The following is a 27,086-nucleotide window of genomic DNA, read 5'->3' as shown; positions in this document are numbered from 1 at the left end:
TTACACATATTATACACATTAGTACATTAGTGTGTGTGTGTGTGTGTGTGTGTGTGTGTATACAAACATGTTATAAATAAACCAATATTCAACTGAAATGTTATATTTAGCGTGTCTCAAAAAAGCGCCAAACTGTTGTTTCTTCTAACTTGTTTATTAAAAGATTATTTTTTTACATAGTGTTAAATACAATCTCTCCAGAGAACAGATGTCTGAAAGCAGATGAACAGACGTGAGATCATAATTGATTTAATGTCCTCTCAGTAGACCAACAATATAATATATCACTCTGTAATTATTTTAAAACTCAATTCAGTTGTCAGCTTTCAGTATCCAGGTGGAAAGGGGGGAAAAAATGAATCTTTAATTCATAGCATATCTGTGCAAAACAGGGAGAGTCAGGTCCCAGAGCCCATATTCCAGCAGCTTGTACCATCCTTACATCGAAGGCAACAGAACAAACACTTTAAAAACTCCCAACAGTTTAGTTTGAGTCTTCTATCTTCCACCAGGATGATCATGGTGCATTTCTGGTGTGTAAGTCAGAAGAACGATCATGACCCACAGGTGCAGTACCGCCTGTAAAAACAAAATTGACAGTGTTGTTAATTTATTTTATTAAGCAGTGTTCATCCGGATAAGAAAAGCACATTGTCCTGATGCATCTTAAATAAATCCTCACCATGTACAGGATGACGAAAACTCTGGCCATGGGGTAACGTCTCAAGAAGATTCCCAGTCTGATGCTGAAATGACAATATTTTCTAATTATCACTGCAACTTTTACCATTACGGTAAACACGATGATAAAAAAGTGAAATCTTACCTGAAACGATCTATAGTGCTGGCTGCCTTACGTACTTGGCCGTACACTCCTGGACTTTCCTGATCACTGAAGAGCACCGGGGTGTTTCTTTGCCGTGCTCCTGAAGTTATAACACACAGGAAAGGCATCATGAATGAAGAAATCCGTGGAGTCTGAATGAAATCTGATCAACCAATCATTTTGATCCTGACCTCAGCCTTGCCTACCTGCTCCCTCTAGGCCGCTCATGTTGATGGCTGGCCCTCCGCTCTGTCCTCCCTGAGCGTTCTTCAGCTGCTGCTCCAGACGCTCCAGCTGGAAAACCAGGGAGCTCTTCTCCGTGCCCAGAGCCTCCAGCATCGTCTGCTTCTGGATTAGCGTCTCCGTCAGCTGGTGGAGACGGTTCTCCAGCTCTGTTTGGCTGCTGCTGCTGAGAGTCTTGTTGGTCAGCTGGAAGAGTAAACGCAAACCAGGATATGGATCATCAAAACTGACAGGTAGTAAAAACAACACTGCCACCATGGGATGGCAATAAAAGGAGGAATTTCCTTTTTTGAGGAAGCCTTTGTCTTGCACAATCATTTTTTTTTAGCAGAGTGGCCGACCTGGTTCCTGAGTTTTTGGATTTCATCTTCCCTGTCTTTGATTCGGCTTTGCAGAGTGGTTTGGGCTCTGTGGTGCTCTTCCTCCAGATACTGCACCTCCTGTGATTACAGAAAAGGATAAACACGTCCCACTTTAATTAGAGGAGTTTCATTAGACCTAGAATCATTTATGAATGATTTAAAAAACACCTAAAGACTTTAACCGCTATCTTCACTTCCCCTTACCTGTTTGTAGCGCTCAGCCTCAGCCTCCACTTCCTGTTTAACCCTGTTCTGTAAAGCCTGTTGCTCCTGTAACTGAGCCTGCTGCTCCCGCCACGCGTCTGCCTCCGTCAGGGCCTGATTCTCCAAATCCTGAGAGAGAAACACATGACTCACTATTATCACATCAGAAACAACAGACTTATGTTTTACACGTGTGATGCATCTCGTCACCTGAGATTCTCCACAGAGGTGCAACATTATTTTTAGGTTCCTTGCCATTTACAGGATCTCACCTGTATTTCCGTTCTAAGTGTGTGCACTTGTCCCTGCAGTTTTTGGATCTCCTCCCTCTGTAACTCCTTCTCGTGACGCACTTCCTCCAGCTCCAGAGCCAGGGTGCTGCTGCCGTCCAGGGAGTCCAGACCAGATCCTTCCTTCAGACTGCTGATCAGTTTCTCTTTGGACTACAAAAGAAATATTTATAACACTGTTGAAAAGTTCAGACTTATCAAACAGCAAAAAAAAAAGTAAAAAGTGCACATTTGTAAGTTAAGCTCGCCACTGGGTCACTGAGCAAATTTTAGTGTGGAGAAATTTAAACAAGTGTTGAAGCTATTAGGTATATCTATCTGAGACAACACTCTGGAAGTCCTAAGGAAGTCTTACTTGTAGGATGCGCGAAGCTTTGTGCTTGTAGTCTTGTAACTCCTGCTTAGCAGACTCAGCTGCAGCTTTGGCACTTCTCAGCTGCTGCTGGAAATCGTCAACCCTGAGCTTCTCTTCTGCAGCTCGTCGCTCTGCTGCAGTCACTGTCTCTGCAAGTGTCTGCCTCTCAGCCTCCAGTTTGGACAGTCGACCAGCATACTCACTCTAAGTAAAGGAGATTGATCATTTACATGTGAACACATAATGACTAGAATGCAGAGCCGACAGGAATTTTCTTTACTATCAATCATGCACATAGTGGAGCAAATGACTCTACCTGCATCTGTCGGTAGCTGTCCTGCTCCCTCCTGAGAGACAGATCAGCCTCTCGCAGCCTCTCCTGTATCGTCTCCAGAGCTTGGCTCTGCATGCTGCTCCCTTCTGTGTGATCTTGCACGATTCTAAAAGGCAAAAAAAGGAGGTAATATCTAATTTCTTGAATCCTGAACCTGAATCTGATCTCTACTTCAAAATGCGAGCACAAACATGTACCTTGACCTTTCCTTCTGCGCCTCCTCTAGCGCAACACTGCGGGACTTCAGCAGCTGATCAGCCTCATCGAGTCTGATTTTCAGCACCGCGAGCTGACCGTCTTTGGCTGAGAGGGCCTCCGTCAGGTCGTCAACCTGAGACCGAAGTTGTCGTAACGTACGGTCGGTCTGAGACTGATCGGAGTTCCATTTGTCTGCACGTAGTCTGGCGTGGTTCAATTCTGCAACAGAGAGAACAACTTAATTAATACCGGGACAGGTGCGCTGAAATGTAGACCATCTTTGCTCCTGACGTATCTTTTGTTTTACCGTCTTGCAAATCTTTCGCTCTCTGGATGACTGAAGCCATCTCCTGGTTGAGGGAGGATACTTCACTGCGCAGCAGCTGGTTCTCCAGACGCAGGCTTGACAGGATCTGGCTCTGTGGCTCCTCTGTGGGGGGAGCAGGTTCCGGCCTGCTGGACTCCTGAGGGACGGGCAAGCCTGAGTCTGAGCTCTCCGGTGTCTCTGTGGTGGTCGAGTAGGAATAAAGAGAGAACGCAGATATTAAATCTGAGCAGCTGGTCCCTCAAATGAGTTTCGCTGATTTTGTTGGTCACATAAAGATCAGTTGAAGTGTTCCAGTTTTGGACCACTGGTCAGAGAAAACATCCAAATTGGAGACGTCATCACGTAACAAACAGCTAACACACAGAAAGCTCAATGGTTTCCTACATTTATTGCTTGAATACATAATCTAAACCATACTTCTTAAATTAATGTTGAATTTTTGATGGAAAAACATTGCTATTACGAGAGTGATGCTATATCCTTGACTAGTATCACTACCTATATAAAAATGACTTTATACCAGTAAAGTACTTTTTCCTTCACTGTGATAAAATGTTAACAACATGTAGGGTCCTCTTCATCATACCTTGGCTTTGCTCTTTAGCAGAGCTCTCCTCTGATGTTTTGATGCTGTGAGCAGACAGCGAGCTCATGCTTGAGGCCCTGGATACGCCACGCGTGGAGGGGGGAGTGGACGGGGCTGAGGGAATGGCGTTGGGAGTGGTGGAAGAGGGGGGTGACGGGTTTTGAGCCTCGGTAACAGCCACTTTAACAACTTCCCTTCTTGAATCCCTTCTGTTGCTGGCTGGAGGATCAGAGCTGTTCAGAAAGTCAAAGAGCATATCATCGTCCACATCCTGCTCGCTCTTTCTGGGCCTCACAAAGCCTGACGACATCTTGGCAGAGTTGTTAACGCTGCTGCCAGAACCAGCAGAGGGGGCACCGGACACGTTGGCTGTGCCGGCCAGGAGCGTTGCATTGGATTTCTTGATGTTACCGGCTGCCGCAGAGATGTAGTTCATCGCACCCTGAGAGGACGCATAGTTCACAGCTGTGTCGGTCTTGTACACTTCAGTGTTGTACTCGGGTTTGACGGTGGCTTCTCCTTCATAGGGTGAAGAGAAGGAGGATGTTTTTTCCTGGCTCAGGGCCGTGGCAGCTCCCTGGTCCACTTTATTCAAGAAGTCCTCAGCTTTCCCGGCCAAGTCAGCAAACCAGGACATTTTGAATCCTAACGTCAGAAACAACAGTATAATCGGAGGATTATAAGGTTCATTTAGTAGATTCTCACTTGAAGAGAGTTTAAATCTCAACATATCAAATATAAACAGCACATTACTACAACTACCCTCAGGTTCTTGTCTTTCTTTTAGACAGTAGGCTATTAGTTATCTAATGCCTGCACTGATATTACAAATCTGGGCAGGGAGAGTGAAGGGGAAAAGCTTGTCCCTCCCTCATTCACTGCCCCCATTTAAACTCCACTGAGCAAGGCACTTAATCCATAACTAGTCAATGGCTATTGGCTACCAGATTAGACTGTAGTTGTGTTGGGAAGCTTCCACGTATGAGCATGTGCAACTTTCAGAGTGTAATCAGGGCGTTCCTGGCAAAGAAAAGCTTGGCTCGTAGTGAAACTAACCTGAATAAATAAAGGTTGTAATCAGTTTAGTACAAGACAGGCAGTTAGGTCTGAGACTCATGCAATAAGCATGCAGTGTTCTTCCACTTTATATTTATATAGGTTTATTATATAGGTTTATATAGACCCCTGATTTTATTGTATTGATCTGTGGTTGTGCATGGCTGATCACCATTCCTGTGTTCTTGATACTGGGGTATCTGCTATTGTATATATTTATTATAGGGTATGTGTCATTTTGTGTTATCTGTTCTTGTCTACTGCAAAGCTAATAGAGTCTGGAGCCAAGACTGAAAACTGTACATGCACAATTTCTGCACAGCTACAATGCTAACACAGCAGGATAGTGAAGTTTATTTACCAGTATTGTGTTATGGTTGTCTCCAACTTGTAAACATTGAGATTGAAAGAAAGGAGAACGGAAATGAAGGAAAAGGAGAAAGGTTTGTTCTGTTTTAATTATTTAACTCTTTTTGATTGGCTGCTGATGTTTATTTTTTCTTCCTCTCTTGTTCTGTTATTTCTTTTTTGGCTGCTTTGTTGCAGTATTAGGTCCTTCCTGTCTAGTGCTGTGTCATGTATTTATGTTTGTCACTGTTTATTGCATAATAAAAAAAAGAAAAAATCACTGTGAACAGCCTGATTGAACAGTTATGGACATGCACAATTTCTGCACAGCTACAATGCTAACACAATCACCCAACACAATCACAGCAGCTAGTTACGTTTACGTACCAGCACCGTGTTGTCTCCCACTTAGAAACATGGAGATAAAGCTGTTATAACGGGAGCTACAAGTCCATTCATCACGAAACTAAACTAGTGTAAACACTGTTTTTTGTTTGTTTTTTTCAACATCAACTCCATCGATGCTAAAGCTAACGAGCTAGCTGCTGCTGCTGCCGAAGAAGGAGAAACCCTCTCACGTACCTTCAGTGTGAAACGACGTCCAGGCCTCAGACGAGTCTCCGGTCACCGGGCTGCCGCTCGGGTTCACTGGGTGAACATGAGAAAGAAAACCAGTTTGGATAAACAAAGTCAAATGTCATTATCTGTCAGAGAGGATGTAGGTAATCTTTGCGATACGTGGACCAGGAAGCGGTCGGTGCTGATGAGAAGGACCCCATAACAGAGCGTCCTCACAAAGGCCTGATCAAAAATGAATAAAAACATACATTATACAGTATTTTCACACTAAAATGTATTATTATTATTATTATTTTTTTTACACTTTACACTATTTTATCCAATAACTGTATATTATTATTAACATGTAACATTATTATTACCATGTAAAGTAGTATAAAAGAAACTGACAGAAGACACTATTAGTGAAGATAAATTATCCTTTTAAGTGTGACATTTTCTTTGGGACTTTGTTTGATACATTTAAAAGCAAGATTGTTATCATTCAGTGTTACTGTACTATGTGTATACAGGCAATGTACAAAATACAATTTGTTCAATCAAGGCTAATTCAAAAAGAGCTGCATTTCCTGTAATAATACTGTATGGACAGAGGTGGATAATAACTAAGAGCATTTATTTCAGAGCAGTTGTAGAGACACTTCTGTCTGTATTTTCTATTTGATATTCCTTTATGCTTAAATCAATATTTTAGTGCTAGTAATCGACATTTCCAACGCCTTTTCTTGTCAAGGAAAAACTACTAGACACTTGATATCAACATTCACCTACTTTTATTTTAGAGTTGTTTAACCTATACTTAATAAGAAAAGAGTTCTTTTAAAAAGTTCAAGTTGCATTTTTCAGTAGAAAAACTGCAGTTCAACATAATGTAATAATAAAACCGACCAACGCTAAATACCTCCACATTTTGTTTATGAAACAACATCTTGTATCACAATAAGGGATTCATTTCGTGTAATGAAGCACAGTTTAAAACAGAGCCTTTATTTAAGTAGACATACACAAAAAGGTACTTCAATTACACCAAGTCAAATATAATTGAGGTTATTACAGTCTGGTTAATTATATCCTGCACTACCATATCAAAAAAAGATTAATAACATCCTCTTTAAACTCAAAAAGAGACAAGATGACACGGGAGTTATGAAACAGTGCCTCTTTATTTTTTCCGCACTCACTCCAAAATGCATATTTACATGGCATGCCACATCAATACAGGAACTGACTATGGACACAATCGATAACATGTAGAATCTGATCTGGGAGTTAAGGGCAAGGGAATTATCCCATTAACAACCAACCAATAGAGAACAAAAATGAAGCAACAGTTCTATAACCAGACCAGCCATAGAAAAGGGTTCCTCTTAAAACGGGTCGTTTCAAAGACTTAAAAAGTGATAAATGTCCAGTTTCACGTTGGTCATGGAGAGCAGTTGTCACTCGCCGTCGAGTTAAGAGATGATGATCATCACAATCCGCAAAAATACAAGAGGCTGATCAAATTTGGGATGAACTGCAAGGGCAATGATCACATGTTTTTTTTGGGGAGGGGGTTGGAAGGGGGGGCATTTACAACAGTAATTTGTTGCTGGTCAACTTCAGCTCCATTAGTCCAGCCTCAGCAATCTAAGTCTTCTAAAATAGTGCCCGCCTTGTTCAATGTATTTATCCACAAGCACCGTGTCCTTTACAGAGAGGGAACAAAAAAAAAAGAAAAAGAAAAAAAAAAGTGGAGTGGACTCCAGAAGATCAAAAAAGGGGGTAGAGGAGTTAAATACATAAAAAACACAACTCAGTACACGAGTTTGTGTGTGATAATGCGAAAAAACAAAACAACAAATATCTGGAGAAGTCTCTTCTTAGTGAGATCCTTCGAGAAAAATGTTGTCTTCGCTCAGACGCTCAATCAGTATTTCCTCTGTTTGGATAGACAGTCTGTTGTATCGATATTCAAACACGCATCCTCCAGGAGTCATTCATTCATTTACACACACGCATACACACACACACACACTTGCATTCGCGCGCACACACACACACACACACACACACACACACACACACACACACACACACTCTCTCTCTCTCTCTCTCGCACAGCCAATAACACATGCAATGTGTTTTCTGAACGACGGACTGGCCCACATTAGATCAGCCCCCTCCTCTTCTTGTAGTCCTCCAGGTTGAGGGACCTGCGGGGGGCGCCGTCCTTTACCGGCAGCGCATTGGAGCTCACAGACAGAGACTTCGCCTCTGCAGAATACAAACGTAAAAATCAGCACATCTTTGATAAATTGGTACGACTGAGACAAACAACTAATAGTCTGTGCTGCAACAAACAGAGCAGAACCTCCTTCAGTCTTACAATCTTCACAACGACAACATAAACAGGAAGTTCTATCTCACCTGCGTTGGGAACCTGTAGGTCAATCTTCACGTCAAAATCATGAACTTTAAACAAGTCCTCTGAGAGGTCAGTGGTTGGCTTGGGGACATCTTTGTCTTTCAGGTTTGGTTGTCCCTGTTACGAACAAGAAAATATATTTGAAATCCTCAGAGAAAAGCTCTACCAATCAAGTTCACTCAGTGTGAGACCATTCATGTCAGATCATTTCCCTCAGCAAGACGAGTTATTTTCTGCCTTACATTTTAATTTTATTTTCTGCCTTACATTTTAATTTTAAAATAAAATAGATTACATTTGAATTTCTGTATTTTCCCAGAACTTGTCTGTCGATCACATCAAAACAATGTCAATTTGACATGCATTACTTGGTAACGGTAGTACATTCTTACAAAAAAGCTCACAGAGTTAAAAAGACAAATTCTTACAGTCTCATAAAGTGTTGTTACGTTTACTACTAAATGTATCACAGCTGGGGAAACAGCACAGCAATTTCCTGTTTGCATGACGTTTCATTTGAACAGGACCACAACAAGGATTTGGCATAAATTCTACTTCCCCAAACAAACCCAAGTGAAAGTAGTATCATGTGAGAGTTTTCTTTCTCCAAACATTTCCTCTGTGAGAGCACAGGCCTTGTTGTTCTTACCAGTTTGTTCTTGTCTCCGCCGGAAGGATCTGGTGTGGACCCAGAGCCGTACTTCTGGTTGAGATGAGCAAGAATAGCTGCGTGGACTGACGGGTCTCTGGCCTACAGGACCGGGAAGAGCAAAATAACAGATCAGACCAACAAACTTAGGATTTAACATTATTACCAAAGGCAGTGCATGAAACCATCATAGGAAGCTCACATTTGACACCATGGTGGGTTTGCACTGTCTTCGTGTGAAAGGATCCATTTGTTGGTTTTTGGAGTTTTGTCCTTCAGCCTGAGAGAGAACAGGGAAATAAAACGTGGGTTATTTCAATAGCAATGTGACTCAAGTTAAAAATACAGGTAAAAGCCTTTTTTTTCTCCAGTAGATTCAACAGAGTTTTTTTTCAACATCATCAGACATTTTAGTTCTGACCTTGGACAATATCATGGGAACATAACTCTCTTCGCCTGACATGCACTCAGCCAGTGTGGCCTGAGGTGAATCACGCCGAGACCAACTCTCATTATACGGGAGCACTGGCACATTAGCTACACATCTGAAGTGTTCCAGCCTTTCAACACATAAATATATTATTTGCAACTGGTGAAAAAAAAAAGGACTGATGTTACCAGAAAACACAACTGGTTCATAAAGACAGAACCTTCCCTTCAGTAAGCTGTTATTGTCTCTGTGTCACTTTGCTGCAAACAGAAACTACAGGATGTAAACAGGGTGCAGCGTGGATGTTTTGTCACACAGTGTCCGTTATTTAAGTGCCAAAATCTACTTAATATCTTTTAAATTCCATTCTTACAATTTTTTTTTTTCCACCCACGAGACTTGATATCAAAATTCACCACAGTCAATCGAGCAGATACATAAAAGTGTAAAAAGAAGCCGACACGTACCACCAGAGCTTTCTCAGATTCAACGATGTTCCAGCTTCTATTCCTCTGGTTAATGTAGCTGGATGAGAAAAGATTTAAAGAGAAGGAAAATAACTTGACCAAATTTCTATTTTCTCTTCATTGTATGTAGCGTAATGCATAAATGTCACAAACTATATAGATATCTAGAAATGAGCGTGGCTCTTTTTACCTGATGGCAGAGATGTTCTTGGTTCTCTGTCTGTCAAGTGCTTCTGCTCTTTCCTCCAGCTCGTTCAGCTCGTCCTGGATCACCTTCACTTTCTCACCATCTCCGCTCTCCTCTGCCATGGCCTTCAGTCCAAACAAATGAGAGGAACAACAGTGAGAGGCTGACAGAGATACAGATTGGCTGTGATATTTACTTAATAGTTTGTGAGTGTGGGTTTGGACATTTGCTCATACTTAAAGTGAATCGACCAACTTCCAACATCTTTGACACATCACTTTGCAAGAGCCCGGAAATATCACAACTCTCATGCAGAATCACATTTTACCTTGTCTTTGAGTAACTGGGTTTTCTTCATGGCGTAATTTGGTGGTGCTTTCCGGAATCTGTCCTTCTCTTTAACAATCTGCACAAAATGAAGACCAATAAATGTTTTCCTTCCTTCACATAAATACACAGAGAAAATAAAGAAGAAGTTGTGGGAAACCACGGGAAACTTTTCAGGAAACAGACTTACATCCTCTATGTCTTTGTCATTGAACTTGTAGTTCAGAGCTTCTTTGATGGACTGCTCCTTTTTGGTGATTTCGTCCAGGGTGGGGACTTGCATCCCAGCGACCATCATCTGCAAAACGGTAAAAAAAGAAATCAACACATAAAACGTTTATCTCATAGCCTGAATAGATCCTTTTCCTTCCTATTCAAGTACTTTATTTTCCTTGTTCACTTACCGCCTCTTTCCACTTCATGAACTCGCTTTCTGTACACTCCTGATTTGATACGAACTCAAGCCTGAATACCCGTGTGTCACCGCCATGTCTGAGGGGGAAGGGCACATTTTTATGAAGCAGGGATAAGCAACAGAATACCTTGATTACCTGCTTCAATATGTGTATTAAATATTGGTGACTATGCACTTACCTTAATTGTAATCCTTTGTTTGTTCTCGTTTGTCCAAGTTGGTAAACCTTCGCTGTCTCCACCACGTCCACAATTTCAGCAACCTTTTAACCACAAAGGGAGGACAGAGATTAAAACTCACACACCAGCCTCTTTTTAGTTAAACCTATTCTTACAGAGAACAAGATCTTCACTGGAAAGTGCACACCGCTGTTCAGCATTACACACTGTAAAAGAAGCCAAGAGGCCAAACCCACCCGGTAAACTGGTTTACTGCTGCTGTTCCCGATCCCTATCCTCACAAAGCAGCCGGTCACTGTCTTAGCGAAGAAGGGCATGTGGCACCAGCGCTCCAGCTTGTTCCTGGACAGACGGATCCTGTTGAGCTCGTCTGGTAGTGAAACGGGCTGTGACTTCGGTGGAGTCTCCTCTTTTCTACAACCAGAAAGATGACGCGAAGAGTTGAGTTAAAACAGGGAACGGGGTGGTCTCAGGATTGAATTCTTACAATAAAAAGAACAACGACTTACTCATCATCATCATAAGACGATGAACGTGAACTCCGGTCACTTTTGACTGACGACTTGTCATCGTCTTCCTCCTCTTCCTCCTCGTCGTCTGAATAAACCTCGCTGGTCTTCAGCGGCTGCCGTTTGGCCAGCAGTTCAGCTGCTCAACCAAACAAGATGAAACATCAGCATCTAAAACTGAATTAATCATCTCAATAGTCACCATACAGACAAATTAACTCCTTACCTGTTTTGTTTTTCTTCTTCTCACGCTCAGCTTTTAGTTCTTCCATGGCCTGGGACTTCTTGTCAAGTTTTTCGTCACGTTTGGATCGTCGCTCTTTATTATGTGACATAACCTAAAAGAAGGGATGCACATTACAGTTACACACAAACCAGTGTGATGCTGCACACCTGTACCTTTAAAAACGCTCCTCACTGTCGTCATATATGTCTGTTATATTATCCATTAGAGTGGACTCACCACTTGTGTGTCTTGAACCTGAGATAGTTTCCTTTTCTCTTGTTCCTCCTCCTGCTTCTTTTTCTTCTCCTCCTTCTCTTTCTTCTTTGCCGTCTTCAGCTTCTTCTTAATTTCAAACCTGTCCAAGCAAACATCGTCTTGAATGAATAAACAGTGAACTCACACACCACAGTGTCCGGGGCATGAATGTTTTTTGGCTTTTGTCTTCGAGGCCTTTGTTTTGTAATGTGATGAGGGAAAATGCTTAGTTTTGTTTTGACCGTTTGTTTTTATTTAGTTGGAACATTAATTGTCGTATCTCTTCAAACTCTCTGTTTACATTTCCTTTGCATTTGAGGAAAAAACAACAACTATGCAGTGCATGTTAAGTATCATTTTTAGGATTTTGCCTCCCACGTCATCATCACTCACCGTCTCTTTAGCACCTCTCTCTTCTCAATTCTGTTGAACAGCTCCTGTTCTCTCTCCTTCTCCGTCATCTGCTCCAGACGAGCTCTGTCCTCCGCATCTCCCATCAAGTCGTCATCATAACCGTCCCTGAACACCTCGTCCTCGGAGGAGTCTGAGTCTGAGCTGGAGGACGAACTGTTGCTCTCTGAGTCAGACACCTCACCTGAGGAGGAGAAATTCATTGATATACATTTATTATTCATACAAACAAGAATCAAACTGGCTAGTTCAGAGTTGGAGTGAAGTTACTCAACAACACACAACATTACAGAGGTGGGACATCCTGAACCTGTCAGTATATGTTGTCTCAGCAGATCACAACGATTTTTATTTATCAATACTAAGACCTAATTATAGTGGTGGTATAAACTTACAAGAGCATGTTTGATGTGTATTGTAATTATATCTGCATTAAACTGGTTTGATTAAATTGGCATCACAAAATATTGTTTGGAATCTGAATCAAAGCATCAGTATCAGTGCTAATATAGAAAACAAATGGCTTGCAGGTGGTTATTTACTGTATAACCCTTTGATTACCTTGTTTTGTCTAACTTAGTGAGAGCAAATCATTTCTCTCCTTCTTGTAAAGCATATCTTGTTCATCATCTTGTTACATGTATTGGACTTTGACCAGATTTCCGGGTCACTATGCCAAAGACTTTTCCTGTTTTTCAATAACTATGTGGAGACAATGCAGGACAATGTAACACAAACAAACAACACCTTAGACAGTGTGCCAGCTGGGATGAAGAGGATGAGAGAGTGAGTCAACTAATCTGAGCCACATAAAGTACCTGAAGACATGAAGGCACCCTGTGATGTGTGTGTAATCTACAGGTCAGAGTGTGTCTGCAGCTCTGTCCCAACCTTTTTCATACATGTTTACTGAAGCACCTGAAACAACTGTGGTTTGTGTAAGATAAAATTATTGAACTTTCCCGCTCCTGAAAAAAGAGCAGATACCCCAGCAGGTACAGTACAGTGAGGACACATACCCTCCTCAGGTGCAGAGCTCTCAGCTGAGCTGTCTCCATCAGAGCTGCCGGACGCTGTTGCTTTATTAACTTTCTTCTTGGTAGCATTCTTCTTCTCAGACCCTTTCCCTGGCTTGACCTTTTTTTTGCCTTTGGTGCCACCCACAGTCCACTAGACAGAGGAAAGGAGAAATTAACTCTTGGTTAAGTATTTGAAACCAGCCAGGAGATGCACCCAATAACAACAGACAACAGTCCGACATGTTCAAACTATTTTTTTTACATTCCAAACTGAAAAAAATTAAGTCTGTTGGTGTAAATAGCAGGTCTGCCATACCTCATCATCACTGTCTGATGTCTCTGAGTCTGTAGAAGCAGCAGGTTTGCTAACAGGCTCTTCCTGCTCACCTGAATCCACCCTCTTCCTCTTCGCCAACGACAACAGCTCCTGTAAACAAGAACACAGTTATGTCATTCAGGAGGAACGTCCAGTTGTTAGTTGTGAAAACATAACTACTGTCCTGTAAGCGTAGCATTGCTCATATGTGGAGAAGTGCAAAATGACACAAACTCTGTGCAGGATGCCCTGGGATCCAATAGTGCAAACAACATTCGGGAGTGAGATGAACTGGATTTCATATACAGAGAGAATGAGTCTCTCTGGCCATATTCAAGAACTGACTTGCCAACTTTGCAATGTGCATATACCAGATCAAACCTCCCACACACAGCTCTTATACTAAAACATTGTCCTGTGGCAAACCTCCAAATGACACTTCAACTGTTCCTCAACAGAGGGCAGGGCCAGGGGAAATGTATATTTTTGTTTCACAGCAGAGTTCCCCCACAGGTAAAGTTACACATGAGCAAGGAAGTAAAATATTGTTGCAAGTGGTCAACAAAACATTTTCTGATAATAATGTGAACAGCAACTAGTCTCAGCTGCATCTCAGCAGAACTTGGATTGAGGACATACCGTAGGACCTGAATGCATTTTTAAGAGATTGTGGACAAAAGCGTGAATGTGAACTTGCATCCTCCTCTGCTCCAATAGAGAGAAAAATAATCAATCTGCACTGATTCAATGCACTATACTGTCTCTACACTGATACATGGCTTATCAAGTTAATCAAGTACCAGCTATGATCTGACCAATCCTCATCAAATACAGTTTGTGCATCTAATGTCAAAAATACTGAGATTTGGCATGCTGATTCGGCTTTATACAAATTTTCAATTTGGGGGAAACTGAACACTGATATTGAATTGGTATGTTGAAACACTGGGAGAGACAAAGTTGGATTCAAGCAACTCTTTATTACTGCAAAACACCTGATATGCATTGCTGATTTTGTTGAGGTGAACACTCTATGGGTGAACACGAATCTGGACAAATGACCACAGACAAAAAACCTGCATCGTGGTTTCAGCATCATTTGGTCTTCTTTTTTTTTCACTGCATGTGTCTTTGTTGCCTCTGAGCGCCAGGTGTTTGGTGATGGACATGGCGAAGATGTGAGGGGAAAAAAACTGACTGGACTTTTCACATCCCCTGTTATTCATTGTATAATTATGTTAATTATCTATGGGCTGCAGCCAGTTTGCTATGTTTATTGATTTAATGAGTTTATGGACAATCTTGTGCGAGCTCTTCCGTGCTGACATGCTACATAGTGTAAAAAACTCCCCCCAGGACAACTTGCCAGCGCTTGTTTGACAACAACACCGAAATAGCAGCCCGGCTAGTTGACGTCATTCAGGAGATAAGGTTCGAGCTAAATCAAGTGCGACTCTCCACTACGGTTTCAGTTTGTGCAAACGCGTCCGGGGGCTGGTTTAGTCTAGAAGCTTAGTTACAAACAAAATCCTCCCGTCATAACAGCTCACTCCACGAAACCAGCGGGAAAAAATAATAATAAAGGGCCAATGGCGCGGTATTTTCGTCTCAACACAACATAATACAGCAGCACCACTACTACTACCACTGAGTGCATCCCTCGGAATGTAACCTTACCATTAGCATAACTTAGCTGCCTGATGCTACGACACTGTTTTCTGTGCTACCGCAGACACCTCACTCGGCGTTCAACAAAAACAAACAAACAAAAAACTCAGAAACACACGAGACAAATACTTTATTCCCTGACAATGGCGTGTTTACTCTGGAAGGTTGTGAATAAGACAGGCCTGTGTTCTGCTCTCACACTACTAGCGAGGCCAAACAACACATCGCAGTCAGTTCAGTTAGCACACATTAGCTTCACCTCAAACTACTAGCAACTCAAGACGCCATCACTCGTATTAGAAAAAAAGAAAAGAAAAGAAAGAAAACGCGCACGTACCTGATCTAAATTATCGTCGCTAGCACTGTCTTCGGAGTCGGAGTCAATCACGACTCGACCTTTCCGCTTCTTTACATTCACCATGATTAGCTGCGCGGCTAACCTGCTAGCTACCTCTGTAACGTCTAAATGTTTGCGGATAGCCGTTGCTACCTAGCTAGCCAGGCTCTGCAGTCAACCACACAAAGGCTCTACTGCGCATGCGCGTCAGTATTGATACGCTAATTACCACTTGATTTTACATCTTTGATGGCGAAATAAAAATCAAATCCGTGCATATGCTTCTCGCATTGCAATATTAGTTGGTTAAAATTAAAAAATTAAATAAGGAGACAGACGGTGACAGCTGACTGAGATGGGGAACTACACATCTACAGTGAGCGTGCGAGTCAGGACATCAATCAGTGCTGCACTCAAGCTGCATTCAAGGACCCACGCGTCGATTCAAGCTGTTGCTGTGCAGCTGCGTTTGTTTTTTAATTGCTTTATTAACAATTATACACAGAACAACACTGGTTTAGCCAGGGGTAATATAGTTATATAAATGATATACTCAAAGAGTAGGAAAAATAAAATAAAAAATCAACAAAAATTTGACCAAATTAGAGTTTGTTTTTAATGTGGTGCTATCACTGATATAGTTCGTGCAAAAAATGTGTGAAGCTTGGTTTGGAGATTTTTCTTCTAATATAGTTTTGTACATCCAACCAAAACACTTTTTTGTACATACAGTGATAAAAATAAATGTGATATATAGCTTCGTCACATGAGTATATTAGTATTCACATAGACATATATGTGCAGCTGTGTTTTACAACCCTCCTTGTGAGCATGTGTGCTGAATGCAGCCCGTATGTTTCAGCCGGGTTTCCTGTGTGTGGACCTTCTTTATAAGTCTATGGTGTGGACCCGGACAACCTTGGATTTGTATGCGAGTGCACGAGAGCAGCTCGTTAATTGTTTTTGCTTTATTAAAAACAGTTTTATTAAGAGATATCCTCATGGTGTAGTCGACCTCAAACACGGATAAAAAAACTACAACCCGGGACCGCTTGGGCAGAGTAAGTGGGAGCGGATGATCTACTCAACGTGTCATGGATAATACAGTGCAATGCAGATCCTATTCATGTACATGTATTCAGGGCTGCAAGAAACGTAGATACAGCTTCAAGAGGCTATGTGGGATATATATATACATATATATATACATATATATATATATATATATATATATATATATATATATACATATATATATATACCGGTATATGCTATATTGTGCATTTAATTCATATACAATTCATATACATGAATATATATGTTTATGTATTCATAAATGAAAGCTCCCGCGGTGTTTTTGACCCGGCTCATATCCTGCGATTGGACACGGAAGTGATGTTTTAGAATGTGATGACGTAGCCACTAGCCATTCCCATAGTCAATGAATGCAACTTTTCTCAATTTTAATCTCTTTAAATCTACTAGAGTTAATATTGATTATTCATAATCACTTTACCACTCAAGTGCGATGACACCTCTCTCCTGTTGTGATGTATCCCAGCAGTGACTCATCCAGGACAGCACTGAAATGTCTCTACCAAAGATCAGGCGTCTCCCCTCCCTGAGGCTGCTGAGCTCCATCCACCAGCAGCAGCAGCAGCAGCAGCAGCAGCAGCTGCTCCTCCCCTCCATCACACAGCTCACTGTGCCCAGGAGAGCTGTGATCCAGGGTGAATACCGGCGGCCCGGCCAGCCCAAAGAAGACAAGTTACCATGGGAGAAGATCAAGTTTGACTTTAGGAAGGGTCTGGAGGGAATAAAGAAGCATTTCACTCTGCTGAAAACTGAGTTCTCTGACCGCTGGGTCGGTCCAGAGGGCAAACCAATGGTTGAGCACATGCTGGAGCAGAACAGAGTGATATGGGAGTTCAGAGGTCCAGAGAGCCTGGAGCAGTGGACGGTGTCCTCAGATCATGAGATAGGAGGGCAAAGTGAAGTTTATTTGAAGCTTGGTAAAAACAATACCTGTTTTCTTTATGGGACCCTGAGCTCAACTCCTCCAAGAGATGGAGAGACACGCTACAGTGGCTACTGCACCATGCGTTCAAAACCACCACTGGTTAGTATTTTTTTTATTCCTCAATTCTGTGGAGTGATACATTCATTTAATTTCATCCAGGGTCACAGCTATGATTTCACAACTCCCTAAATTTTTTGGACAGAAATAATATTTTGTGCATTGTACTTTTAGAGTGGCTTCTGCCTCTGTGGTGTATTGGTGTGGGATTGTGTGTTGGAAAGAAAACCTGTTGACATGAAAGGTCTGATTGTATGCTGTCCCTCCCAGGGTTCATTTGATAGGAAGGTGCACTATGATTGGTCCAGTTTCAACACCCTACATTTGCGTGTACGTGGTGATGGCCGTCCATGGATGATCAACATCGCAGCAGAAACGTACTTCTCCCACCAGAAAGACGACATGTACAACTACTTTCTGTATACCAGAGGAGGACCTTACTGGCAGGATGTCAAGGTATAAAACACCCAGAGCATGAAATACTTTGAATGCTGTAAAAAAAAAAGTTATAGGTCTATCAAATAGGTTCTGCAGAGATGTACTATGTGGAAAGGTCTCGGTATTTAGTGATAATAATACATTTGTGTTGTCCATTCACAGATACCTTTCTCCAAGTTCTTCCTCACACATCGTGGGAGAGTACAAGATGATCAGCATCCTCTCTGGCTAGACAAGGTAGAGTAAGACTTAAGATATTTAAACTGTTATTGGTTACAGTTAAATTTGCCTCTGCTCGGCTTTTACTTGCTACTTCTGTTTACATTTGCAGATTAACAGCATTGGATTTACTCTGGGAGATAAAGCAGACGGTCCATTCCAGCTGGAGATTGATTACATCGGCGTCTGCAAAGATTACGCACATACTGAGGAGTTTGCCTATGAAGTGTACAAGAGGAATCCTGAAGTCTGAACTCTGACAACAATGCAAATGAACTGAGGTTGAAAAACAGCTGCACTCTTCTAATAATATCAAACTAATTTACCACCATCCAGCAGTCAATAATCAAATAACCTGATACACCACTCTTGGTAATAAGATACTGTATGTCTGTATTGTAGTACAAGTACTGGGTCACTTCACCATCATACATGTCTCACCTCTGTGTTTCTACTTACATGAGGTCAACTGTAACTGAGTCTAACATTTGTTGTATAGTGTGGCAATAATCTTCTGTCCTAAAGGTTAAACTGATTCTCAGGGTTTGAAGTTTCAATTCCTGAATTTGTGACTCATGTCCCATGAACAATAAAAAATATTTTCTAAGCAAATTCTGTAATAGATTTTGAAAGAAAATCAATTGGTAACACGCTCCACTGTGTAAAACTGCAAAAGCTTTTTTATTTGAAGGAGGCATACAAGGAAATCTACGCATGTCAATCTCTCATCAATGTATTTCCCAAAAAAGTAAAACATGTCAAAATTTTTAAGAACATTATACTTCCCAAATGCAGCAAAACAGGACATCACTTCTTTACACATTAAAATACACTATTCAGCGCTAAAAATGTTTTAACTAATGCAAAAGTCAAATCTGCTAAAAGCAGACAGACAGTAGATTGAATAAAACAGTAAGAAAGCAGGTTTAGTTTATATTTTTCCTAGCAGTAGGCTAAAAGACACAGCAGAAAGTACTGTCAGCTGTGGACAAGAAAATATTTACAAAGGAACAGGCTGTACAAACAAGCGCAATATGTTTTTTTTTTACATCATGACGAGGCCTCTTCTTGCCCCCAGCAAATTTTCTTTCTTCTGTTTCCGGCCTTCCACATGTTTTGTTCTCCTGTTCTCCCTAAAAATAAGATGAACGTGTGTGAGACTAATAGTTTCACCGTTATGGGAGATAAATGTATAAAAAGACAATGGATGTCTATCACCCCACACATACCTTGTTTGTACTTGATGCTGTTTGTAATTTGTCTGATGCGAGTTGGAGATCAGAGACTTGTTTGCTGTTGTCGGGTTTTCTTTGGCCTCTCCAAAGGGCTTCAGTTTGCCTAATGAAAAAACAAAAATAAGGGGTCTGTTTTCCTGAAACTACAGTATGTTGAAGGGAGAAACTGGAAAACCATCTGTACCTGAATGAGGCTTGTAGGTGAGGGGACGAGACAGACTGGCCTTCAGATCAAAGTTCTGCTTCTTCTGTGTTCCAGGGGTCACTGAAACGCTTGTGTTTCCCGTGAAAACATACGGCCCTTTGGGAATTCACAAAAAAAAAATCTCATTAATCAATTTAATCTATGCAGCGATACATGTCTCTACCACTGTAGGAACTTAAAGCACCTACCTGGAGTTTTTGTGGCAGAAAGAGTCAAAGTCTTGACATTGTTGGGCTTCGGTGCATCTGTGGTCTGTTTTTGCGGGGTGCTGGAGGCCACACATAGGGACATGCGAGCCGGTGTCTTCAGTAAGGACCTCTTATACTCATTGTCATGAGTGGCCTCTGAGAATCTGCACACAGACACATTTGGTTGTTCAGGCCTCACAGTGACCATGAATGCTAAAAGCAAGCAGCAATTTCTCAGTTATCTCGAGAAAATAAAGCTTTCTCAGCCCATCGGTACCAACTCAGTATGCAACAACAAAAATTACTGTCAGCCATAACGTACCAGAACTTTGTTTCTTTGAAAAAAAAGGGGGTAAACTCACCGAACGTTGATCCTGCGCGTGGAGAGGACAGATGGTCTGAAGGGCGCTTCCTCCTTCTTCCCAGCAGGTTTATTCTGAGGAGGTTTAGTCCCAGAGACCACGGTGTGTCTGCGTTTGTCATCAGCTGCCGGGCTGAACATGGAAGTACGACTCTGAGTTGCCTTCTGTAGAATAGAGGGATACATAATTACTTCAGGTCACTCTGGACTCAAATTGCAGATTTCACAGAGCTTAAATATTTGAGATAATCTTTAAACGGGTGATGGCACTCACTTGGATTTTTCCATCACCTTGCTGCTGTTTAGTTTTCTCCGAAAGCGTCTGAAAAACAAGATAAAAAGGATTATAAGACCAAAACAGGTTGGGCTTCGAGTTCAAATTTCAAGTAAATAACGAGTAGAAACTTCTAAGTACCTTCAGTTCTTTAACCGAGTTTCTGAAGGTCTCCACCTGCTTGGTCTTCCGCTGGACATACGTGTCAATGGACTCCATCTTGTTAAAATGTGCCTCGTGGAGTTTTTTGAAGTCTACAAAAAATATATGAAAATGTTGTCATGTGGAAAAGCACATCCTTTCTTGTGTGGTCTCAAGAGAATGAAAGGGAGGGAGAAACAAGGAAACCTACTGGGGGTGACAGGCCTCAACAACTGCTTTTTCTTCTCCTGGAGTCCTTTGTGACGAGGGATTTTACCAGCCTTGGGCACTTTTGGTGCTTTTGCTAATGGATATTAAAATGTAGAGGAAGAGAGAAGAAAAGTTTTGGTCATAATTTTGTCCCTGAAGAACGATGGCAGCATTACATTTGACTTAAGAGGGAACTGGCTATTCAGCCAATGGAAATAAACAAACAATTAAAAGTTAAAAGATACTAACCTGTATCATCATCCAAAGCTGCTTCATCCTTGATGTCAGCCTCCTGTTGCTCACTGCCAGCAGCCTCCTGGGGCTTGGTTTCAGTTTTACAGGCATCTTTGACAGAAGACACTTTTCTCTTCTTTGAGCCCCTGGCTTTGGGAGATGCAGCCACTTCAGTGTCACCCTGTGAGTAACAACAGTCGTGTGAGTCTCCAAACCCCCTGTATACAATGACTGAATTGATGCTGCAACACAGTAATCCTTTCAAAGGGGATCCTACAGCACCAACATGTGAACATGCATGGACACATCTCTTCAAATAAAAGAAAGATTGTGGTTACATCGAGTTAATACTTGTGTTTACTACCTCTGCAGCACTTGGTGGCGCCTCGTCAGTCTCTGTTGCAGTATCTTCCTCCATCTTTCTCTTGGTACCGTTTCTTCTGCCTCGACGTGTGTTCACAAACACGTCGGTGCTGGAAACTTCTTCCTTGCAAGTTGTGTCTTTATTTTCATGAACACTGCTTTGTCCTGCATTCTCGTCTTCTTGGACTGCAGTTTCACTCATATCACCATTTCCCTGTAACAAAAGATGTTCACTTGTGTGAAGCTCTTGCTTGAGTTGAGAGTGACCGATCTTGCATCAAAACAATAGCACTAAGCAGGAGCACATTACCTTTTCTTCTTCCTCTTTGTTCTTTTCCTGTTCGTAATGCTGCTTTATCAGTTTCAGGAGTTTGTCGGCCTGTTTCCGAGAAAAAATTGTTATTCTCATTGCGATAATTAATCCCAAATACACACACGTGCAAACAAAAGCTCACAGTAACTTAACGTTACACGCCTGATTCAGTCCACAACATTCAAGCGCTCTTATGATGTAAAAACCTAAATTACCTTCATATTTCCTTTAAGCCCGAGCTCTTTGGCGAGACCTCGCAATTCTGCGTATTTCATGGAGTCCAAATCCATCTCGTTGCGTTGTTTTATTCCGTCTCTAGGCAAAAGAAACCAGCAGTAACACACACACCTCTCGTTTAGCTCACACCGTTTGAGCCGCGGAGCCGTCGGACGGTTAAAAAATGCCTCCAATTCAAAACACAGCGGTTGCAGCCGTTTGATTGGCTACTGGGTGTAACCGGAAGTGCCCCTCAGCCAATCAGAACAAAGCCCTCTTTATTGTCGTTGTTTTCGCTTGAATTACATTTCAACGCTTAAAAAGTCATTATTTTTCGTCAAATCGTATTTGATTTTCACTTGTGCCACTATTTTATGACGAGTGTAATTCAGGAATGTAACTGCATTTCTGCCGCAGAAGTCCATACGGTGGCGATGTTTCACTGAGGAAACTACAGCATGAATGGGTAAATAAACCAGGAGGCGGAGACACTCTCATGCTGCGTTCGAGACAACTCGGAACTCGGAAAGTCCGAGAAAAAAATCTACCCCAACCTCTCCCAGAATCAGTTGTCTGACGTAACACAACAATCTGCACCCGCGCAAAACCACATCGTTAATGGTAAAACATTGATTAAAAGTCATTTTGAACGCCAAAATACATTAAAACGTTATGAAATATACAATATTTACTTACAATTACAGATTACCAATTGTTATGGAACACAGTAAATTCATATTGTTATTTCTTTCTTCTTCTTCTTTTATTTATTTAAAGGTTTTTGTGCCCTTTGTAATGTTTTAATGCCTTGCATGAAGCACTTGGAATCGGAGTTTTCAACAGGGAAATTCCGAGTTCCGAGTTGTCTCGAACGCAGCATTACTCTGTGGCCCAGACGTTCACAGTCTATGGTTCAAACTCTTCAGGCGGGGACAGTCAGCAAACAAGACTCCGTACAATCCATGGCTTCGTAAAAGACTTCAGCAGCATGGAGTACGATGAGAGCGTGTTAGTACCACGTCTTGACGGGTTAAAAGTGACCACAGAGGCAGCACACATGCAGCTGATGACCCTCCACTGCGCCCAGTGCAACACTGTGCTGGGGGACTCACTCAGCGTCTGTGGGGACATGAAATGCATGGCCGCTATCGTGTGTCTCAGTAAGTTCACTATCACTCAGGAAATAATACAGCAAGAGATGTCTTTGTGTTTTAGGTATAACTCCACTCATGTTGGTCAATGTTAGCTGTCCCTTAGATGCTAAACAACGCAACACTTCACGAAACACATTGAAATAGTTCATTATTGAGGTAATTAAGGAGTTGGATGGACCTTGCTACCACATCTCCCTAAATGATGAAATTCAGGCAGTTAGTTATTATGAGTATTAGGCTACCACCTTGTGGTCCTCATGACAGCAGAGTAAGGCTTCATTATCATCACCTCATCATATATTCACCTAGCAAGTTCTTTGGTTTGTTTTTGCAGGACTACTGCTACTATTACTACTACTGCTTAAAAGTTAAAAAGTAAAGTGCCTTTTTAATGACACACTAATTTCATATAGAATACAGGAAAGTATGTGTCAAAGTCAAAATATTTGAAAATCATGCATTTAATTTAGGACTGCACAGTTAATCCCAAGGTAATTTAAGTCACAATATGACCAAGTGCAATGTCCTTTTTTTTTATTTTTTAATTTTTGATAAAAGTAAAATGTGTCAGCATCATCAGAATCAGAATCAGCTTTATTGGCCAGTATGTTTACACACACAGGAACTTGTTTTGGCATTTTTTCTCATACAGACTTTGTGAAGACACAGACAGACAAGAACAAGACAATACAAAATAATCAAAATATGTACAAATAAAATATATAATGTCAACGTTTCTTTACATAATGTGCAGAGACTGGGTTGTGCGGTAAATACATCCTCTGTTGAGCCTTCTTGAGGATGGAGTCGATGTTGGACTCCCATTTTAAGTCCTGGGTGATAATGGTACCCAGAAACTTGAAGGACCCCGTTGCGGATACTGGGCTGTTGTTGATAGTGAGAGGAAGCAGTGGTGTTGGTTGTCTGTCTCCTGAAGTCTACCCTCATCTCCACAGTCTGGAGCGAGTTCAGCTCTGGGTTGTTCTGACTGCACCAGAGCACTAGCCGCTCCACTTCCTGTCGATATGCAGACTCGTCGCCGTCCTGGATAAGACCAATGACAGTGGTGTCGTCTGCAAACTTTAGGAGTTTAACAGCTGGGTGCTCTGAGGTGCAATCGTTGGTGTAGAGGGAGAAGAGCAGCGGGGAGAGGACACAACCCTGGGGGGCACCTGTGCTGGTTGTTCGGACTGAGGAGTTTGGTGGAGAGGATTTCAGGAATGATGGTATTAAACGCCGAACTGAAATCCACTAACAGGATCCTCGCGTAGGTTCCGGGGCGATCCAGATGTTGCAGGATGTGATGCAGCCCGTGATGCAGCCCTATGTTGACACAGCATCATCTACAGACCTGTTTGATCGGTACTAGGCAAACTGCAGGGGGTCTAGTAGTGGTTCTGTTATGGATCTCAGGTGGGTTGATATCAGTTTTTCAAAGGACTTCATGACCACAGACGTTAGAGCCACAGGTCTGTAGTCATTCAGCCCGGTGATGGAGGGTTTCTTGGGGACTGGGATAACGGTGGAGTGTTTGAGGCAGGAAGGGACTACACAAAATTCCAGGGACCAGCTGAAGATCCTTGTGAAGATCGGGGGCCAGTTGGTCTGCACAGACTTTAAGGCAGAAGGGTGATACTCCGTCCGGGCCTGCAGCCTTCCTGATCTTCTGTCTCTGGAAGATCCGTCCCACTTACTCATTGCACACTCCGAGTTTGGGAGGGGGGAGTTGGGGTGCAGCTGGAGATGTTATGGGGGTTGTGGGAGTTGGGCTGGGATGAGTGGGTGGGGTGGGGTGTGAAGGAGGTGTGAAGGTGTCCCTTGGTGTCACCTGCAGTAGAAGGTGTTCAGGTCGTCAGCCAGGTCTTTGTTTGCATCGGCTGTGGGGGATGGTCTTTTGTAGTTGGTGATGCTTCTCAGGCCTCGTCCACACTGATGCAGGGTCGTTGGCAGAGAACTGGTTTTTCAGCTTTCCAGAGTCGCTCCTCTCTGATCTCCTTCGACAGTGTGTTCCTGGCCTGCTTGTACAGGGTCTTGTCCTCACTCCTGTATGCCTTCTGCTTTGTCGGCACCATGAGTGTTTTGTTGCGACAGAGACTCTGGCTAGCAATTCATATTCTCAAGGCGTAAAGAGACATGTTTTTTGTTTTCGTACAAGACCCAAAAACAAAAAACAGATTCAATCTTATTAAGAGAAAATAAAAAAAGGATCATATCAAATGAAAATGCAAAACTAATATCTGCCCACTGGTATCACAATATGATGTTTTTGCCTATCATGCACCCTTATTTTAATGTGACTTTTTGTCTCCCTTCAGAAGTAACCAATGATGTGCTCATCAGTGATGCAAAGGAGGCAGGACACAAAGGGGAAATGGCTAATTGGTGAGTGAATGCAGGAATCGTGTGTCGGTTTTTGAAACTCTCAAGTCACAAATCATTTTTATGAGCCAGGCGCATGGACTGTGGTTGTATGGGTCAGTGAGTGGAAATCAGAAATCACCCACTGGTCACAGACTGTTTGCTCTACGCTCGTGACTGTTTGTTTGTTTGTTTGTCTGTTTATTTTCAGCATCTACAGTTCTCTGAGATGCCGTGGCTGCCGCTGCACCGTGGGCAGAGTCGTTCACTCGGCTTCGTCACGTTTGGCCACGATTCGCTCCCTCTTTCTGCTCTACAAAGCAAACATCAGTTGGTAAGCCCTGCCGCTTCTGCTGAGCACACAAGCATATTGACTTTCTGTGTACAGGTCTAGTGCTGTCCTGAGAGGCTGAAACAAACAAGCGCCTTCTGAGTGTTTATCCATTACATGAATTGATTTTTTTTTTTCTCCAATGCTCAGGTTAGAGATGAAACATTTCATTTTTTAAAAAGCGACTGATTTTCTCTCTCATTGCAGGATGTATTAATTGATCCTTCTTTTTTCTTATTTTTCTACACAGTTACATCCTCAGCAGCTGCTCAATGGTGAAAGCATCCACACTCACATTTGATACGAAGCCCCTCGGAGAAAAGATTATTGAGGTGAGACAACAATGTCTAATATTGTGTTCATTCTGACCGTCATGTTCAACACTTGCAACAGCTCAGTTTGTTCTTATTTTCTCTTCATAATTTCATAATCTGAGTATAATCTGCACTGTAATTATGCAATTATTTTCCCATGTTAACTAACTTGGCATACTCTGGCCATTTGCACTGTATATAAAAATGAAAATGTAGATAATATCTTTAAATTATAAAAATAGGTTTCAAAGAATGACATGTGGGTTGTGTCAGACTCAACATTCCTGCAGATCCAGTTACCAGAGTTTATGTGGACAAAGGACAACTGTGTAAAACATCCTGGCTGGAAAGATGGACGTTACTCGCAAAAAGAAAAAACGAATTTCCTTGTTCCTTTCCACGGCAGGTGAGACGGCAGTTTGAAGCACAGTTGGAGCAGATGTCGTGCCTTCAGGGCAGACTGGCCGACAGGAGCGAGACCAGTGGACTGGACAAGTAGCGCCCTTGGATCAGGGAGCACGTTCTTTTCTTTCTGCTGCCTTCTTTTGTTTGTTTGTGGGGTTTTTTTCTATGTTTGATGTCTTTTTTCTGTTTATCAAAGATTCTGACTGCATATAAATAGAAGTGCTTGAATTTGTATTCACAGATATGTTGTTTTCTGGTCTGTAACAAGAACTACACCCTCAATGGGGCAGACATTTGCTCTTGTAGCAAAATTATTATGTACATTATATACAGTGTTAATTCTCTAACTGCAAGTCAAACTGTAAATAAACATCAACACCCAGGCATCCAATTGGCACCATGCTGCATTTTATTGCTGGATTTCTGATACAGATTCATTTTTTTAGTTAATACAAAACCAGACAAGAGGCTCACACATAATAAGCATGCCCACTTCCTCCGTCTGGAGTGCATAGTTTCTACACAGTCCACCTCCTCAG

General features: G+C 42.0%; 5 protein-coding genes across 8 annotated transcripts; 2 read left to right on the top strand and 3 right to left on the bottom strand.

The window, feature by feature from the left end:
* Positions 1-135: 135 nt before the first annotated feature.
* golga5 (golgin A5) lies at positions 136-5,907 on the bottom strand. Of its 3 annotated transcripts, none has more exons than XR_015034697.1 (13): positions 5,713-5,907; positions 3,727-4,371; positions 3,120-3,317; positions 2,812-3,031; positions 2,597-2,720; positions 2,281-2,484; positions 1,908-2,078; positions 1,636-1,764; positions 1,411-1,509; positions 1,018-1,255; positions 827-926; positions 683-746; positions 136-579 (listed from the first exon to the last, which is right to left on the bottom strand). XR_015034697.1 is itself a non-coding variant. In XM_085766790.1 (13 exons), the coding sequence occupies exons 2-13, from the start codon at positions 4,361-4,363 to the stop codon at positions 499-501; spliced, it is 2,250 nt and encodes a 749-aa protein (XP_085622916.1). In that variant the 5' UTR covers positions 4,364-4,371; positions 5,713-5,907; the 3' UTR covers positions 136-498. The 3 variants fall into 3 exon arrangements, 2 of the variants coding, with proteins under 2 accessions (XP_085622916.1, XP_085622917.1); XM_085766790.1 differs by having other exon boundaries at positions 1,033-1,255; XM_085766791.1 differs by having other exon boundaries at positions 234-579; positions 827-923; positions 1,033-1,255.
* A 946-nt stretch (positions 5,908-6,853) lies between these two features.
* On the bottom strand, positions 6,854-15,646 carry rtf1 (RTF1 homolog, Paf1/RNA polymerase II complex component). The gene is made up of 18 exons (XM_085768274.1): positions 15,512-15,646; positions 13,507-13,617; positions 13,191-13,341; positions 12,154-12,355; positions 11,743-11,860; positions 11,506-11,617; positions 11,280-11,418; positions 11,007-11,184; positions 10,771-10,853; positions 10,581-10,668; positions 10,367-10,474; positions 10,178-10,255; positions 9,853-9,974; positions 9,663-9,720; positions 8,968-9,045; positions 8,766-8,867; positions 8,119-8,233; positions 6,854-7,965 (listed from the first exon to the last, which is right to left on the bottom strand). Exons 1-18 carry the CDS (start codon positions 15,593-15,595, stop codon positions 7,859-7,861), a joined length of 2,034 nt encoding a protein of 677 aa, XP_085624400.1. The 5' UTR covers positions 15,596-15,646; the 3' UTR covers positions 6,854-7,858.
* A 666-nt stretch (positions 15,647-16,312) lies between these two features.
* On the top strand, positions 16,313-19,480 carry ndufaf1 (NADH:ubiquinone oxidoreductase complex assembly factor 1). The gene is made up of 5 exons (XM_085766991.1): positions 16,313-16,572; positions 17,073-17,630; positions 17,859-18,044; positions 18,189-18,263; positions 18,358-19,480. Exons 2-5 carry the CDS (start codon positions 17,100-17,102, stop codon positions 18,496-18,498), a joined length of 933 nt encoding a protein of 310 aa, XP_085623117.1. The 5' UTR covers positions 16,313-16,572; positions 17,073-17,099; the 3' UTR covers positions 18,499-19,480.
* On the bottom strand, positions 19,229-22,190 carry nusap1 (nucleolar and spindle associated protein 1). 2 transcript variants are annotated; one of them, XM_085766988.1, is made up of 12 exons: positions 21,985-22,190; positions 21,767-21,835; positions 21,458-21,670; positions 21,109-21,274; positions 20,861-20,953; positions 20,650-20,762; positions 20,509-20,556; positions 20,236-20,399; positions 19,874-20,037; positions 19,665-19,781; positions 19,475-19,583; positions 19,229-19,378 (listed from the first exon to the last, which is right to left on the bottom strand). In XM_085766988.1, exons 1-12 carry the CDS (start codon positions 22,057-22,059, stop codon positions 19,291-19,293), a joined length of 1,419 nt encoding a protein of 472 aa, XP_085623114.1. In that variant the 5' UTR covers positions 22,060-22,190; the 3' UTR covers positions 19,229-19,290. The 2 variants fall into 2 exon arrangements, with proteins under 2 accessions (XP_085623114.1, XP_085623115.1); XM_085766989.1 differs by lacking the exon at positions 20,509-20,556.
* A 737-nt stretch (positions 22,191-22,927) lies between these two features.
* oip5 (opa interacting protein 5) lies at positions 22,928-26,641 on the top strand. Its single transcript, XM_085767637.1, has 5 exons — positions 22,928-23,145; positions 25,455-25,521; positions 25,709-25,831; positions 26,079-26,160; positions 26,549-26,641. Exons 1-5 carry the CDS (start codon positions 22,974-22,976, stop codon positions 26,639-26,641), a joined length of 537 nt encoding a protein of 178 aa, XP_085623763.1. The 5' UTR covers positions 22,928-22,973.
* The last annotated feature ends 445 nt before the right edge of the window (positions 26,642-27,086 follow it).

The sequence above is a fragment of the Trachurus japonicus genome, chromosome 22 (genome assembly GCF_045865225.1).
Source record: "Trachurus japonicus isolate A0001 chromosome 22, Traja_1.0".
In the NCBI taxonomy this organism is placed as follows: Eukaryota; Metazoa; Chordata; class Actinopteri; order Carangiformes; family Carangidae; genus Trachurus; species Trachurus japonicus.
The sequence above is the reverse complement of the archived record's forward strand: the minus strand, read 5'-3'. Positions and strand labels throughout refer to the sequence as shown.

Excerpts from the sequence above, each read along its gene's own strand:
- golga5 (XM_085766790.1), bottom strand. The coding sequence starts at position 4,363 with ATGTCCTGGTTTGCTGACTTGGCCGGGAAAGCTGAGGACTTCTTGAAT. Across the intron at positions 2,079-2,280 it reads AAGCTTCGCGCATCCTACAA|TCCAAAGAGAAACTGATCAG; the intron begins GTAAGACTTCCT and ends TTTCTTTTGTAG. Across the intron at positions 1,510-1,635 it reads AGGCTGAGCGCTACAAACAG|GAGGTGCAGTATCTGGAGGA; the intron begins GTAAGGGGAAGT and ends CTGTAATCACAG.
- rtf1 (XM_085768274.1), bottom strand. The coding sequence starts at position 15,595 with ATGGTGAATGTAAAGAAGCGGAAAGGTCGAGTCGTGATTGACTCCGAC. Across the intron at positions 9,975-10,177 it reads CCCAGTTACTCAAAGACAAG|GCCATGGCAGAGGAGAGCGG; the intron begins GTAAAATGTGAT and ends TTTGGACTGAAG. Across the intron at positions 9,721-9,852 it reads AAGAACATCTCTGCCATCAG|CTACATTAACCAGAGGAATA; the intron begins GTAAAAAGAGCC and ends TTTCTCATCCAG.
- ndufaf1 (XM_085766991.1), top strand. The coding sequence starts at position 17,100 with ATGTCTCTACCAAAGATCAGGCGTCTCCCCTCCCTGAGGCTGCTGAGC. Across the intron at positions 17,631-17,858 it reads TGCGTTCAAAACCACCACTG|GGTTCATTTGATAGGAAGGT; the intron begins GTTAGTATTTTT and ends TGTCCCTCCCAG. Across the intron at positions 18,264-18,357 it reads ATCCTCTCTGGCTAGACAAG|ATTAACAGCATTGGATTTAC; the intron begins GTAGAGTAAGAC and ends TTACATTTGCAG.
- nusap1 (XM_085766988.1), bottom strand. The coding sequence starts at position 22,059 with ATGGATTTGGACTCCATGAAATACGCAGAATTGCGAGGTCTCGCCAAA. Across the intron at positions 19,782-19,873 it reads TTCTGCCACAAAAACTCCAG|GGCCGTATGTTTTCACGGGA; the intron begins GTAGGTGCTTTA and ends GAATTCCCAAAG. Across the intron at positions 19,379-19,474 it reads CAGCATCAAGTACAAACAAG|GGAGAACAGGAGAACAAAAC; the intron begins GTATGTGTGGGG and ends TCTTATTTTTAG.
- oip5 (XM_085767637.1), top strand. The coding sequence starts at position 22,974 with ATGGAGTACGATGAGAGCGTGTTAGTACCACGTCTTGACGGGTTAAAA. Across the intron at positions 23,146-25,454 it reads GGCCGCTATCGTGTGTCTCA|AAGTAACCAATGATGTGCTC; the intron begins GTAAGTTCACTA and ends GTCTCCCTTCAG. Across the intron at positions 25,832-26,078 it reads TACAAAGCAAACATCAGTTG|TTACATCCTCAGCAGCTGCT; the intron begins GTAAGCCCTGCC and ends TTTTCTACACAG.